Source organism: Amia ocellicauda, chromosome 12 (assembly GCF_036373705.1).
Source record: "Amia ocellicauda isolate fAmiCal2 chromosome 12, fAmiCal2.hap1, whole genome shotgun sequence".
Taxonomy (NCBI): Eukaryota; Metazoa; Chordata; class Actinopteri; order Amiiformes; family Amiidae; genus Amia; species Amia ocellicauda.
The window spans coordinates 27,023,564-27,040,723 of NC_089861.1; the positions used below are offsets into that span (position 1 = coordinate 27,023,564).

The 17,160-nt window shown below is 38.6% G+C and overlaps 1 protein-coding gene across 1 annotated transcript; it reads right to left on the reverse strand.

Moving 5' to 3' along the window:
• Positions 1–1,029: 1,029 nt before the first annotated feature.
• On the reverse strand, positions 1,030–15,730 carry LOC136764040 (myeloid cell surface antigen CD33-like). The gene is made up of 8 exons (XM_066717872.1): positions 15,726–15,730; positions 15,519–15,625; positions 12,355–12,417; positions 10,382–10,747; positions 8,962–9,201; positions 4,562–4,676; positions 4,218–4,299; positions 1,030–1,812 (listed from the first exon to the last, which is right to left on the reverse strand). Exons 1-8 carry the CDS (start codon positions 15,728–15,730, stop codon positions 1,498–1,500), a joined length of 1,293 nt encoding a protein of 430 aa, XP_066573969.1. The 3' UTR covers positions 1,030–1,497.
• Between the last annotated feature and the right edge of the window lie 1,430 nt (positions 15,731–17,160).

Here is a 17,160-nt window from a genome sequence, read left to right on the forward strand (position 1 = left end):
GCCACCACCATGCTTCACGTTAGGGTTCTTGGCATGTTATGTGGTGTTAGGCTTGCACCAAATGTAATGCCAAAAAAATCTCTTTTGTTCTCGTCAGACCAAAGAATCTTCCTCCAGTTGGTCTCAGAGTCTCCCACATGCCTTCTGTCAAACTCTAGCCAGGATTATATTTGAGTTTTTTTCTCTCCCATAAAGGCCACTTTTGTGAAGCACCCGGGCTATTGTTACAGTCTGCACAGTGTCTCCTAGCTCAGCTGTGGAAGACTAACTCCTTCAGAGTTGCCATAGGCCTCTTGGTGGTCTCTCTGACTACTGCCTTTCTCGCCCGGATACTCAGTTTTTGAGGACGGCCTGATGTATTCAGATTGACAGTTGTGCCATATTCTTTCCATTTCTTAATAATGGACTTTACTGTGCTGGGGGAGATATTCAATATCTTGGAAATGTTCTTATATCCAACCCCTGATTTGTGCTTTTGAAGAACCTTATTCTGGATTTGATTTGAATGTTCCTTTGTCTTCATGATGTAGTTTTAGGAGGACTACTAAGGAATTGTACTAACCAATTGTGGGACCTCCCAGAGACAGGTGTATTTAACCTGAAATCATGTGACACACCTTAATTGCACAGAGGTGGACTCAACATTTAACTAATTACGTGACTTCTAAAGACAATTGGTTTCACCACATAGGAAAGGGGCTGATTACTTTACATTCAATTATTTTCTGTTTTGTATTTGTAATTAATTTAGAACAATTTGCAGGTTATTTTTCACTTTGACATGATGGACATTTCCTGTGTTGATCAGTGGCAAAAACTCCTGATTAAATCCATTCTGATTTCATGCACAATTAAACTTGTGTGACAGTAAGAACCACTGTATCTTTGTCAATAATATTGTTACATATTCATAAAAATAGAATCAACCATATCAGCTGCCCCCCTTAAGCTAAAATCACTATATATAACAAAATATCTTCAGAACATTTTGAATAATAAAACAGACCTTAGAAAGGTAGAGGTGGTTTATGTAATTTTTTATTCATAACATGATCAGCAAATAGAAAAGCTGATCAATACAAATATATTGGTATAAAGAAAATTAACTTCTATAATATTAGCATATTTACATGAATATGTTTAGATAACTGATTTGTAACAAGGAGGTCAGGGGACCGAATCTGTATAACTGACTGTGCAGAAATATATTTTATTAAATATCTATAATGTATATTATATTAGAATAACTACTCTAATATTGTATTCAACATTCTATTCTCTAAAAATAACTCGGCACTAAGAGAACGTGTACAAATGGGCCTACTCAACATGACAAGAACTCTCCAATAGTCTCTGTCTATGTTTATTAGTCTGTCTGGAAAAGGAAAACTATTTAAAGATATAATTTTAAATATACTATTAAAGTAAAATCAAACATAGTAGAACCAAAAGAAATAAAGATATACATTCTTATTTGATGTTATGAGATTTGCATTGTTATTTTTTGATCGCCTTTATCTGGGAGTATACACACGAATCCACCTCTGTGGGATCGGTCCCGTTGTATTCCTCATCCTGCTCTTGCTCCTCTGTGTTGTCTTCATGCCTGTTCTTGTCTTTGAGCTTTACCTCTGCATAGTCCGTCCCGCCAACCTCTGCCTCCGTCTCCGCCGGGCTGCTCTTCCCCGGGAGTCGAGCGAAGTCAATGCTGGCGTACGGCATGTCCTTCTCTTCCCCGGCATTCACTTCTAAAGGCTCTTCACCGGCCACAGGCTTGTCCTCCTGCAGTGGGGTCTGCTCATCCTGCTGAACCTGAGCCACAGAAATAGCAGCCGTCTCAGATATAATACACAGTGTTTGAATCTCAATTTGTGGGAACAGGCAACAATTATCAATTTGACGGACTGAAATTCTCTTACAGATTTGTAATATACATCTATATCTATATAAATACATTTGGGTGACAAATTTGCAGTGACCCTTCCATCTAAGGGGACAAGTGGACCCAAACCATTCCGGGAAAATACCCCCCACAACATAACTGAGCCTCTGGACCCCCTCACTGTAGGGGTTAACAAAGTCAGGCCTGTACCATTATCTTGGTGTTGCCACACATGCACTTGCCTACATGTCAAGAACACTAGCCAGTTGAGCATCTTTGTGACTGAAGCTCCTGCCATTCGTGCCCCAATAATGACCCCTCATTCAAAGTCACTTACAGTGAGGAAAAAAAGTATTTGATCCCCTGCTGATTTTGTATGTTTGCCCACTGACAAAGAAATGATCAGTCTATAATGTTAATGGTAGGTGTATTTTAACAGTGAGAGACAGAATAACAACAAAAAAATCCAGAAAAACGCATTTCAAAAAAGTTATACATTGATTTGCATGTTAATGAGGGAAATACGTATTTGACCCCTTCGACTTAGTACTTGGTGGCAAAACCCTTGTTGGCAATCACAGAGGTCAGACGTTTCTTGTAGTTGGCCACCAGGTTTGCACACATCTCAGGAGGGATTTTGTCCCACTCCTCTTTGCAGATCATCTCCAAGTCATTAAGGTTTTAACGCTGACGTTTAGCAAATCGAACCTTCAGCTCCCTCCACAGATTTTCTATGAGATTAAGGTCTGGAGACTGGCTAGGCCACTCCAGGACCTTAATGTGCTTCTTCTTGAGCCACTCCTTTGTTGCCTTGGCTGTGTGTTATGGGTCATTGTCATGCTGGAATACCCATCCACGACCCATTTTCAATGCCCTGGCTGAGGGAAGGAGGTTCTCACCCAAGATTTGACGGTACATGGCCCGTCCATCGTCCCTTTGATGCAGTGCAGTTGTCCTGTCCCCTTAGCAGAAAAACATCCCCAAAGCATAATGTTTGACGGTGGGGATGGTGTTCTTGGGGTCATAGGCAGCATTCCTCCTCCCCCAAACGTTGATGCCAAAGAGCTCGATTTTGGTCTCATCTAACCACAACACTTTCACCCAGTTCTCCTCTGAATCATTCAGATGTTCATTGGCAAACTTCAGACGGGCCTGTACATGTTCTTTCTTGAGCAGGGGGACCTTGCGGGCGCTGCAGGATTTCAGTCCTTCATGGCGTAGTGTGTTACCAATTGTTTTCTTGGTGACTATGGTCTCAGCTGCCTTATTATTATTATTATTATTATTATAATATCATTAACAAGATCCTCCCGTGTAGTACTGGGCCGATTCCTCACCGTTCTCATGACCATTGAAACTCCACGAGGTGAGATCTTGTATGGAGCCCCAGACTGAGGGAGACTGACAGTTATTTTGTGTTTCTTCCATTTGTGAATAATCGCACCAGCTGTTGTCACCTTCTCACCAAGCTGCTTGGCGATGGTCTTGTAGCCCATTCAAGCCTTGTGTAGGTCTACAATCTTGTCCCTGACATCCTTGGACAGCTCTTTGGTCATGGCTATGGTGGAGAGTTTGGAATCTGATTGATTGAGTGCTTCTGTGGACAGGTGTCTTTTATACAGGTAACGAGCTGACTGAGGTAAGTAGGTAGAGTGTTCCTAATCTCAGCTCGTTACCTGTTTAAAAGACACCTGGGAGCCAGAAATCTTGCTGATTGATAGGTGATTTACTTATTTCACTCATTAACATGCAAATCATGTTCCTCGTGCCATCTTGATCCAAACTCGAGATCAACTGGGCCTGTTCAGCATTTTTGTACATGCCACAGAGCATGATAGGATGTTAATTGCTTAATTGTATCATGCAGTACACCTGTTTGGAGGCATCTGCATTCATTATGTTCCTCCACTCATTTATTCAAGTTTTTCCTTTAATTTGTCACCTGTCTGTGTGTGTGTGTGCATGCGTGCGTGCGTGCGTGCGTGCGTGTATATATATATATAGTGTAAATTATTTAAAATTGAATTATTATTTTCATTATTTCAAATATAATTGATCTATTGATTTATTATTATGATTTATTATTGCGTTCATGTGTGAGGATCTTAGGGCTGGAATTGATCACCTTCTCACCACTGGAGTGGTTCCCTCGGACTGTCATACTCTCAGGAGACCAGTTTAATTAATTAAATATGCATTGCCAAGATTTGTAAACTATGGTCCTAATCACACACACAATACTGTATGTTTGGTTGTTCGGGCGGGGAGGGCGGGTCAAATCTTCTATAAGCAGTTTTCTTTTCTCATGACAAACAGATTTGCAACACAGCTGTACCTGCTGAATGCTTGTGACCATCTCCAGGGTGTGATGCAGTTTCTGATCAGCTGGTTCTTGCTTTAACTTTGGCTTCTTCCTCCTTCACAACAACATTTATTAATAAGCTTCTTACATGAACATTTTCATTGTGACAGAGATATTGATGGCATTGATTCATACTTATCATTATTAATTATCATAATTTCTCTCTTTCTTTCTGAACAGGCATCCTTATCAAGGGGCGACATATAGTTTACATAAGAACCATTAAAAACATTACAAATTATCCACATGACCATGGTGGAGGGGTGACATTCATGTCAGTTACAGCTTATTATATATATTATACAAGAAATACTGACCTTTTACATATGCCTGCTATGCAACACCAAATAAAGACGACAAAAGCAGCTGCAGAAACCCCCGAAATGAATCCAATAATGGTGTTTGGATGTGTGAGAAGTAGCAGCCAGTGATCTAAGAGAAAGTGGGACATGATATGTCAGGTGGGTTGACTAAGGCTCTGTATCATGTTTTATGTATTTTTCTTCCTTGGGGTTTATTATATAAGGTGTGATTTATTTTCTTATTGGTTTGTATCACTTTTGCACTGCTTGCTTTACGATTTTATTTAACTAATTGTTTGATTGTTTAATTATATTATTTTCTGCACGAAATGTTGCACACCCGCACCTAACTGATTCAATATTTAGGAGACCTCACAACGTCCCCTAACTAGTTAGGCAGTAATGAGAAGACAGGGTCAGCGCACCCTCCGTGAAAGGAAATATGTTACAGCACTATGATGATGATGAAGAAGAGTTATTGCGATGATATACACTCACCTAAAGGATTATTAGGAACACCTGTTCAATTTCTCATTAATGCAATTATCTAACCAACCAATCACATGGCAGTTACTTCAATGCATTTAGGGGTGTGGTCCTGGTCAAGACAATCTCCTGAACTCCAAACTGAATGTCTCAATGGGAAATAAAGGTGATTTAAGCAATTTTGAGCGTGGCATGGTTGTTGGTGCCAGACAGGCCGGTCTGAGTATTTCACAATCTGCTCAGTTACTGGGATTTTCACGCACAACCATTTCTAGGGTTTACAAAGAATGGTGTGAAAAGGGAAAAACATCCAGTATGCGGCAGTCCTGTGGGAGAAAATGCCTTGTTGATGCTAGAGGTCAGAGGAGAATGGGCCGACTGATTCAAGCTGATAGAAGAGCAACTTTGACTGAAATAACCACTCGTTACAACCGAGGTATGCAGCAAAGCATTTGTGAAGCCACAACACGTACAACCTTGAGGCGGATGGGCTACAACAGCAGAAGACCCCACCGGGTACCACTCATCTCCACTACAAATAGGAAAAAGAGGCTACAATTTGCACAAGCTCGCCAAAATTGGACAGTTGAAGACTGGAAAAATGTTGCCTGGTCTGATGAGTCTCGATTTCTGTTGAGACATTCAGATGGTAGAGTCAGAATTTGGCGTAAACAGAATGAGAACATGGATCCATCAAGCCTTGTTAACACTGTGCAGGCTGGTGGTGGTGGTGTAATGGTGTGGGGGATGTTTTCTTGGCACACTTTAGGCCCCTTAGTGCCAATTGGGCATCGTTTAAATGCCACGGCCTACCTGAGCATTGTTTCTGACCATGTCCATCCCTTTATGACCACCATGTACCCATCCTCTGATGGCTACTTCCAGCAGGATAATGCACCATATCACAAAGGTCGAATCATTTCAAATTGGTTTCTTAACATGACAATGAGTTCACTGTACTAAACTGGCCCCCACAGTCACCAGATCTCAACCCAATAGAGCATCTTTGGGATGTGGTGGAACGGGAGCTTCGTGCCCTGGATGTGCATCCCACAAATCTCCATCAACTGCAAGATGCTAATCCTATCAATATGGGCCAACATTTCTAAATAATGCTTTCAGCACCTTGTTGAATCAATGCCACGTAGAATTAAGGCAGTTCTGAAGGCGAAAGGGGGTCAAACACAGTATTAGTATGGTGTTCCTAATAATCCTTTAGGTGTGTGTAGATTGGACAGAAATTGAATATTGTGTGTTACTGATATTTCTCATCATACCATAATGGCCTTAACAGCACCCAAGATAGTTCGACCGTTTATTGATTTCCCCACCGCAAATATGCCCAAAACAAGCTGCATTCATAGACTATTCATCAATAATTTGACATTACACCAATTCTATAGCTGACTATTTTTCAAACATTAATTAAAGTAAAAATAGAAATGATCCACTCATACAAAGCATATTCATGTTGAATGCATGTTAACTTTTATCTGTATTTTTTCAATACAGAAAAAGTGCCTGAAATAGAGAATCGCTGTAAAACCCTTCATGAATATACCCCAGTGTGACCTGTGACCTGTGGACAATTTCCTTCATTTTAAGGATAAATAGTGTTACATTGTAATATGTTTTAGCATATATGTATTTATTTATTAATTTAGCATTTTAATGCCATGTAGCACCTAGTAATGAAGGAATGAGGGGGAAATGTTTATTTTATGTCATATTATAAACTAATAAAATGCTGTATAGTTGTATTTTCGCTTTATTAATGGAATCATTTGATTGTGCCAATATTCTTATTTCTAAGGGTGACTCTAGCTAGCTGCCATAACCTGACTTGCAAAGAGATGTAGGCTTTACTGACCAATAGGACAATGGTTATTAAAACATCTGGACATTATTAGAAATTGTGAATAGACCTGCTTGAATAACTTAATCTATTATTCCTTCTTTTAAACTATAATGGATGTGTGGAGAGTAGGGTTGATAGGGTACAAACCAGTGATGGCACAGATTTACTAATGTGTGCTAATACCCTTATATACAATCTTAACCTTCAATGAAAACACTGTATTAAAACTTTTCGGTTTGAATTATTATTATTTATTTGAAGATGGAAATGTCCCAGAACCAAGCTGAATAATTTAAAGTGTTGAACCATCATAATTATATAGATTAAGGATGGCCCCCCTAAATTGGGTCTGTGCCCCCCCCTTGGCAACCCCATTCAAAATGTTGTGGACACGCCACTGCAGAAGAGCCTACAGCCGAGAGAGCAGCAGAGAGCTCCTGCAGCCAGGAAGCTTAGGGGTTCCTTTGTTTTTGTTTCTTTGAAAATTATATAGAATAGGGATTTTATTGTAGTATGGATTTTAGGATTCTATTAGCTCTATTAGTTTTATTTGCTTAGTTTTAGAACAGAGTTTCTTTGATAGCTTCAGGTGTTGTCCATTTTGTCCCAATTTGTGAAAAAAAAAAAAGATTCTTAATTGGTTCCTAATGGTGGCTTTCTAGGAGACTGGTCAGGGTCTAACCTGCATGGAGAATGTATCAGGGTGACATGAGGTTCTCCCTCATCATTAAGAATAAAGGGGAGTGGCATAGTCAAGGGAAATAGTAAAAGATGGATTTCTGTGAGGGGTGCTAATAGTGATTTTGGGGGTTTCTCTTGTCCACTGGGACACCCGCCCCCCGTTCACAGATATTTTAACAGTGTAATTTTTTTCCTTCAGTGCCACTGCTATGTAGGTGTGGAGAAATCACCAGCCGTCGGTCACTCTCACTCACATCCACCGTTGACTCAATTCTCCTTCCGGCTGCACAACCTATAAAGAGTGTTTCAGCTCAGGCCTCACTTGGTTTCGCTTCTCTATGTTTTGATTGGGTGGCAGACGCCTCTATGGTCCACCTGATGACACCCCAGCACAGATTAACGAGATTGTACATGCATTCTTCACCATTACAGTCTGAATATCTCTAATCCAAACCATGCTATGTGCCAAGCAATTTCTTGTTGAGACACTAAACAAGTTACACTATAATAGCATCCCTCCCTTTTCTACCAGCTCACCTGATCCATTTATGGTGTTGCTGCCATAAAGCTGCCTCCTCACCTCACCCATCTCATTTCTACTGACACACAAAACACTGTTGTTTGTAGTTGCGTTTGCAGACAGGACTATGGTGCTGTTAATGCTCTGGTTAGTTGAAGCTGTAGAGACACTGAGGGGTGTATCTGTGGTTACATGCACTTCACGCCACTCTATGCATTTGAAATGATTAAATCTAAATCTTCTCCTGCTTCTCATGCTGAAATGGCAGGACTGATCATTTCTATGGTCCGTTTCTTAATTCCTCTAATGCTGTTAGTTGCCACCTTTGCAGTGTTTCCCCCAGAAATTTGCATAGGCAGTGTGTTGTATTTCCAGTGTGCTACGGGGTGGTGCTAGCAGATTGTTGACGGGAGGGGGTCGTAGCGAACGAGAGCGGGGAGCAGAGCATGTGCACTATTGCGCTGTAACTTTTAAGGTGAGCTTGGGGGGGCAGGCCGCTCCCCTTGTAAAATGGTCAGGAAACAGTGCTTTGACCATCATGCATTCAACCTAATTGAAATGAAACTCTGTGTCATTGTTAACTCCTTCGTTCAGGGTTGGATTTGTCATGAAACATTTCACTGTCATCAACTCATACAGATTATTATGTCCAGTTTATCCTACATAAAACCAATATAAGACAATGTCTTGACTTATTTCACCTGTATGTTCTGCCCTGTTGGATCCCACTTCGCTGATATGCTTTTCTTGTTGTATATACATTACATTTAATGAAAGATTTAGGTGTTGTGTTTATGTTCTGTTTTTATTTATAAATATTTTGTACTATATTGAAAGTATTTTGTACTAAGATCAGTACGGTGTACTTACAATGTACAGAAACCATGATGGAGGCATTCACAGTGTTGTTGGCAGCATCCGTATGCGTCACATTAATGGTGTGTTTCAGTTCTGTGACCTTCTCCTTGTTGATGATTGACTGTGCTCTTCCAGCCTTAATCCAGAAAACAGTAGATGGTGGATTGCAGTAGAAATTGCATGTCAGAGTTAGAGCTTCACCCTCGTTTACTGTTTCTGGACTATGACTGACTGAAGGCTTCCTTTGAGAATCTGAAATACAGAATATTTGATTGAAATCAGTAAATGCCTTCAGCTAAAACCATTCTGAGATTTCATACTTTTCCTGTGTCAATTACTTTTGCCTTTCAATTGCTATAGAAATCAGTGATATCTGAATTGAGGAAATCTTTAATAAAATACAACAAAGACAATAGTAATATCTGTGTTATATTTTTGTCTTGTGTTTAATACTTCTGCATTGAGTGTCATCCAATGAAACTGAACATTTGATTTGCAAAGTTTGAAGGTATTTGTAGTGTGTGTGTGTATTTGTGTAAATATATTAATTGATCTAGTTTATTGGGCTTCTGTGTCAGATCTGAAAGGACATGCATTTAACATACGTGACAGGTATCTGCATCACAAATGAAACAAATGTTGAAAAAAAGAAATCTAACCATACCGAGAACCTAAGAAAGTTAATTCATTTGCATTTAGTTTTAATCAGAGTATGCTGCTGTTATGGAAGAAATGGAGGTCCTATTATCTTTCCTCTTATAGCAGTTATACCATGATCTCCAAAGCAACTCGCCATCCTGAAACCTGCAGTGTTCTTGGGTCTCATGTGTCTTTTGAACGCCTGCTTATTCTCCAAATACAATATTTCAATTAAGAAATGTTCTACAGAGAACTGTCATCTTTGTCTGCCTGTGTAATGTGTAGCTGAACAGATTGAATCTCTGTATTCCTCTGTAATACATGTAGCTGAGCAGATTTATTCTCTCTACCTGTGTAATGTGTAGCTGAACAGATTGAATCTCTGTATTCCTCTGTAATACATGTAGCTGAGCAGATTTATTCTCTCTACCTGTGTAATGTGTAGCTGAACATATTGACTCTAATACATGCTGAGCAGAGCTGGAGCTCCAGACTGTAAGGATCATGGTTGACTGCCTGTATGTGACGGGAGCTATTACTCGTCCAGAACGTCATTCACAAACCAATATTATTGAACTTCATCCAAGACTAGTGCTGATGGAGGTCTGAGAAACCAGCTACTAGTGTGACAGCTACGTTATCGGTGCCTTAAGATACTGGTTTCTAAATTCAAACAGTTTCAAATCATGTGATAATAGCAATCTTTGACCTGTCAGTATTAATTTTAAAAACTGCAGTTTTGTGTGAACTGCTTAAATGGTTTTAATTCCATCAGTTATTCTTTTCTGCTTACCATTTATAATGATATGAACTTTCTTCTTATATGTATAATTTTGCCCATTTGCTTCCACTCTGAACTGATAAGTGCCCCCGTCGCTCTTCCTCAGGTCACTGATAATCACAGTGCATTGATTCTCAGTGAGGTTGCCAAGCAGGGCAACACGGCCTCTGTACTCCTCACTCACTTTAGAGGGGCCACTGGAGTGAAAAACTGATTTGGGGGGGGTTTGTTCTGTTTTTAGCCATATTCCAGTAAAGGGGGGCTGCAGTTTATTCTCTGGATTGCTGAAGTTGCATGGGATGATCACACACAGACCCTCCTCTGCTGTGAGCTTCTGAGGAAGATTGATAGGCCAACCTGTGGTTTCACTCTGTGTCCCTGAAAAGTAATGACATTTAAATACATCAATACATCAATTCATAGATTCCTCAGCAATCAAGTAGTTCAGGATTTTGTATATGTATTAATTCCTATCGATAGGATATCTTTCAGAGCAACTTATTGTACTGCATTGTTTACATTAAGATGAAACTGCAGTATACAGGTATGCATCCAATCCTTGTGTTTAATCTTAACAGGCATTACAGGGCAAGAAAGCGGTGAATTAAAATCCATTTCAGAAAGTAAGTAACCTTCTCATACCAGTTCACTGCAGGAATTCACCCAGTTTACTACACTTGTTTGGATTATAACACTTCGTAGCTTCAGTGTTTTTAATGTATTACTTTATTGTTTAATGTGTGTCTTCATGTATTTGTAGGAAGATATTGGCAATGGATGTGGTTATGGCTCTGGACTGTGGAGTGGAGGTTTGTGGGTTCAATCCCAGGTGGGGACACTGCTGTTGTACCCTTGAGCAAGGTGCTTTACCTAGATTGCTCCAGTAAATGCCCAGCTGTATAAATGGGTAAAAGTGATACTGTAACAATTGTAAATCACCCTAGATAAGGGTGTCTGCTATGAAACTGAGTAATAATGAAACAAACTCCTATCAACTTTAAACTGTTCTGGGAATATGTTCAGTTTGTTTGTTTCTCTATAAATAAATAACTGCAAATCATCTTTTCCTTTAGGGTTTGTGTTCATTGAAATATCTAGTTTGTAGTAAATCTCTTTAGAGGCCACTGATCAAGAACAGCTATAACTGCAGCTCAGTATTGGGGAATATTATCATTTGATGTGTTGATTACACTATGTAACACAATTTTTGTTCCTGTGTGGTAAGTGTTATTTCTTAATTGCATATGCCTCGAAAGTATAGAAGATGGCTATTATTCCCCACAAACTTTGCTTTTGTGACCAGGACAGTGATATTTTGAAATTAAACTATTTTCAATGAGAAAACGGTCACATCTTTTCCTTCACATATCACTGGCCTGGTCACAAAAGCAAAGTTTTGGGGAATAATAGCCATTTTCTATACTTTTGAGGCATGAGCATTTAGGAAATAACACTTACTACCCAGGTACAAAAAAAAAAAAAGTTATCCATTTCATTGTGTAGCTGGTTTGACATCTTCAGGTTGAAATTGACAACCAAACAAACAGGGAGGCAAAATTAATAACATTTATATTGATTCATGTAGATTAATATCATGTATACTCAAAGTGGGTGTGATTGTTATGTGACTTCTAGTTACTAGGTTAAGATTAAGGTTAAGGTTAAGGTTAGAAGATGGATTGGCATCTTGGGGCAGGATGACTTCATCTTGAAATCTGCAGTGGCTTAGAGATATTGCTTTAGATCTACTGGAATCCACAAATAGATACACATTTGTGAAAATAAAATCACAAATGATGGGTGTGAGAGATGAGCAGAGTTGATGGTCAATGTGTGACAGATAAGGGAGAGATGTAAAAAGAAATGAAGGTATTTTGGTTAGACTGTGTTCAAAGCTCCTCTCAGTGTCCGCACTGGATAGAGAAGGATGAACTAACGGCCTGTACAGGTAGAGCTGTGAGAGCAGGGGGCTCCTGCAGGTTTACCTGTGACACAGAAGATCAATATGAAAACCACTGCAGGCATCCTTCTCAGAAAATGACATCGATCTGTGAAAATGAAGCAGAAAGTACATCAGCGAGGCAATGCAGAGGCACATCGTACAGCAGATTCTGAAATAACTTGCTATTTTATTTTTTGTTTCTTTGTTTCCTCTGCACACATTCACTGCACAGTTTGAGTCGTGTCGTTTAGAAACTGCTCATGTACATTTCAGATCTGATAGGTTTACTTTTTAATCACCACTTATTTTTACAAATTTTTCGGTTTCTTGTTTTGAAGGCTGTGAATCTGTGATGCTCTGCGGTTACTGTATTTGGGCATGAGAGGCAGGGGAAGAAGCCCAGTTCCTCACATCTACAATAGCTGCTTTAACTAGCAAGCCTGCAGTGTGAGCTCTTCTCATGGGGACCCTTTTGTACAGATTGAGAACAAATGGAAACACTGGTTTATTAAGGAAATGTATGCATGTTTCGGTTTTGCCAACAATTTTAGATTTGGGAAGTGATTTATGGAACATTTTCATAAAGTTGTAGTGCTGCTTTTTTACCAAGACTTATGGATAACCTGTTATATTGTTTTCCAATCACAAGTAGTTTTTCATTCTGTTTTGCCGCACTATAAGCTTAGTCTTAGTCTTTTTTGGTCAAACTTAACTATAATGGGGAACGATTCTTACTGAATTAATATCTGAATACCACAGTAATAGCACATGAATACCACATGCACTTCACCTGAGCTCTGCGGTTAATCACTTGTGTAACAAGGTTAGGGTCAGGGTTACAGACAGGGGTTGGGGTTGGGGCCGATGCATGTGATCGACAGCAGAATTTAATTAATGTTTTTCCTGTGTGATTTTGACTAATTTATTAAGAATGGCTGCATATCACTTAACAGTGCAGTTTGTGTCAATACTAAATACATCAAATAGTAAAACCCTTTCAAACAGGTTTCCTCAACTTATTTTTATGTAATACATGAAAAATGTATTTCAACCATCATCATTTATCAGGAGAAAGAGGGGAAAAACACCCAGTTATACTGAAAATTTAGTAAGCTTTTCTTTCCACTAGGATGTATGCGTATATATATATATATATATATATATATATATATATATATATATATATATATATATATATATATATCATTGTTATTTTTGAACAGTACTTTAATTTTGTACTATATTACTGCACTTTTGTAGGGGAGACCAGGGACAGCTGTAACATTTTGTACCTTTTGCTCCATTACTTCAAGACCGTTTTGACTTCAAGAGCTGTTTTGCTGTTGTTGTATTTTTAATACAAACCACTTTAATCTGTCTGCTGTAATTGCACACTGTTTTTATGTTTCTAGAGGTAACATGCGAACTGCAGTATTACTTTAAATCCAAAGAGTCTGACATTACCCCCAATTGACCCCATGACCAGGGTCAGTTGAAACAGGCACCATGGTCAAATTAACAAGTTGTGTAAAATTCAAAACATCATAGACACACCATATATTTAAGTCAGAAACTAAAATCCTAATTGATATCTTGTTTTGTTCTGATTCACACTTCATATGTACATATAGCTGCTCAAGTGCTTCAAGGGTCCTGTGCTGGACACATACTTTCTTCCCTATATGCTTTTTCATTTGCTTTTCATTATCCATTAGGCATTATTTTTTGTTAAAATTGTTTTTAACTAGTAAAATATTTTCAAACACACTTCCAACTGTTCAGTTTCAATAAATCAAAAGGATACCACTCGCTTTCTGGTTTTAAGTCAACCTTTGAGTTACAGAAAGACATGTATGATACTATGCTAATCTGATAGGGGACTCTGACCATAATACAAATCTGCAAACACAAACAAAACAAGAACATTTTCTATGGGGTCAAATGTAATATGTGTAAAGACAGACCCCATCCCTGGGAGCCATGACTAAACACAAATTTTAGATACAGGATCACAGAACTATATTACAAAACATTTACAAACCTGGCTAAAAAACTGTTTTTTTGGGCATAAAACCTTGAGGTTTTGGCTCATTTTTGACAGGCAGGTAGGAAACCAAATTCTGTGTGTCCAGAGTGAATGACATCAGTCTTCACTGTGATTAGATTAATTCAAGTGGTTAGAACTGACCCATGTTACTACAACTGTTCCCAGTCTCCCCTATTGCTTATGTAACCTGTAAGTCACTCTGGATCACGGTGTCTGACAATACATAATAATATTATTATTATTATTAATAATAATAATAATAATAATAATAATGTGATCAACCTGCTGTATCATATACAACAACCATGCAAGTATAGTACGTGTGCATTCAGTGATGTAACATTCAATGATTTGTAGTTTCTGTTGTCGTTGTGTTGGTTCAAATTGATAATATTCTAGCTTGAACTCCACACAGTTATTCACAGTTTCATGTTCAATAATCTTAATAGTGGATAGTGGGGTTTTTAAAGACAATGTATCTGCACAGGACACAAGCACATTTATTATCAGTACCTTTTCTGTTCATAGCACCATTGACTAATTATGATGATGACTATAATTGTTTATTATGATTATTTTGTTTATTATTATAATATTGGATTCAGCTGTTTCAGTACAGATTAATTCTAAATTCAGGCACTGGGTTGTGTTTGACTGATACAGCATTGACCACAATGACCTCTATGCCTCTAATTTCTGTTAATAAGCCTTGATTTGAAAGCATTGCTTCATTTTACAACCAGAACAGCAATATACAAAATTCCAGGAAACAATGCATGATCATCTTGTTAAACCTGTGCAGGGCTTCATCCATACTAACAGCCCTGTTACTTTCAGATGTAGCACTATAGAAGTGCATTATCTTCCAAAATATGAAAACAAAATATTATAGTACGTGATGTTGTGAGTAGGTTGTGAAAAGGTCATCAAGCCCCAAACCTGACCCACCTGCCAATCAGAAGTATTAATACCAAAACACAATGGCAGCTTTTTGGTTACCAATGGATTCTGTCTTTTGCCTAATGAAATCCCATCGTCTAGTACAATTATTCACTGGCAATGTAGGTGGATCAAACTTTGAATTGGTGCAGACATAAGTCCTTTAAAAAAAATCTATAATATTTTTTATAAATGGAAAAATCTGCTTATTGTCACCTTACCTTTATAACAGCAACGCATCTGCTGGGTGCAAGAGACAATGTGCTCACAGCTCTTCTTCAGCCAGGCTCCTGTGGCTCGCGGTGCAAAGAGGAACTCAAACAGCTTCCTGTCCACAAGTGAGTGTCACAGCTGGGCCTCACGCTGAGCTGTTTCTCGAGAGTTTTTCATAGTTGGTCAGTCGTGATGTTTAACTCTTGAAGTCATACCCCATTTGGAAAAATAATATGAATATGACAGCACCATTCGCTGCTCCCCACCACCACCACGTTTCCTTAGAAACCAACACACCATTCAAAAAATGTAGCAGTACAGACATTGACCATAGAGGTTAAATAAAGCAATCACGTTTGTGACTCTTTATGAAAATTAAGTTGGATTCTATCTATATCTGCATAGACAATTATATAGACATATTGTTTTTATTTGCACAGATCTAACCCCCCAAAACATTTACCAGACAGCAAGAAAACAGTATATTCTTTCCACCAACGAAAGTTGACCTGCCTGCCTTTTTTCCCTGCAAAGCATGTACAGTCTGTTAAATCCAGTTGAGCCAGTACATGCTCAATATATATTGCAAGTCCATTCAATCGTTGCTCAGTCATCATGAGGAGTTCATTCGGTTGTAGCCATGAAAAGCTGCATGCCCCCTTTGTTCTGTCATCCAAGATACCTGAACATACTGCATGCAATACATGTGTTCACCTATACTGTAAGTGTTGATGTTCACTGTCCAATATTTATGTTGAAAAAATTTAATTGGAACAGTTAAAACACAATGGAAATGCAATAAGTAGGTTGTTAATACCAGTTGTTTTTCTATGCAAAATGTATATCTGTACATGTATTTTACTTATATTTCACAGTTTCCTGATGAAGATCTTACAGTTGATTGCTGCTTCCACAACATTACTTTCTCCCGTTTATTTCATTAAAATTATTCTAACCGGTCAAAAGCTCTCTGGACTGTCACTCTGCTTAGTCCCACCTTCAAGCAGAGGTACATGATGCAATCAGTGAAGCAAGGCCTTGGAAACCACTCGGTAAGAACAGAACTGCTCCGGGGCAGATGTGATGCCCTTGATTGGTTACTTGCCTTTAGAAGGTGGGATGTACATGACACGACCTTAGTTTTGAAAGGTTAGTAAACTTGGAGACGAAGCTGCCCCCATGTCTTGCCACTCTGTGCAGTTTCAAACACTTGCTCAACAGGCAAGTTCCTTACAGGAACAAAAGGAAAAATTACCATGAATGTACATGTTGACTTTTGGAAAAGAGCTCTTCAGTTATGCAAAAAGAAATGTTATCTATTGTATTACAACATACAAAATGTTCTTGTTGCTGCACATTTATCATCCATCATCCAATACTGCTTAATCCAAGGGTCATGGTGAGCCGGAGTTTAACCTGGGACACAGGGTGCAAAGCTAAACTACACTCTGAATAGCACACCAATCATTGCTGCCCATGTTTGATTTAAATATTTAAAAAGGGTTGTTAGTTTGAGTTTTGTTTTCCATACAGCTTATTGTCTTTCATATGCTTCAATTGTATAAGTGTTTTCCATATGGGACATATTGAAATGTATAGAGACTTTCATGGACTCAACATGTTTATTTTTCACACTATAGGAAGTGCTGT

Coding starts and splice junctions, on each gene's coding strand:
- LOC136764040 (XM_066717872.1), bottom strand. Junction 4,677..8,961: donor CATCATGGTTTCTGTACATT/GTAAGTACACCG, acceptor ACTTTCTCTTAG/ATCACTGGCTGCTACTTCTC. Junction 1,813..4,217: donor TGGTCACAAGCATTCAGCAG/GTACAGCTGTGT, acceptor TCTGTGGCTCAG/GTTCAGCAGGATGAGCAGAC.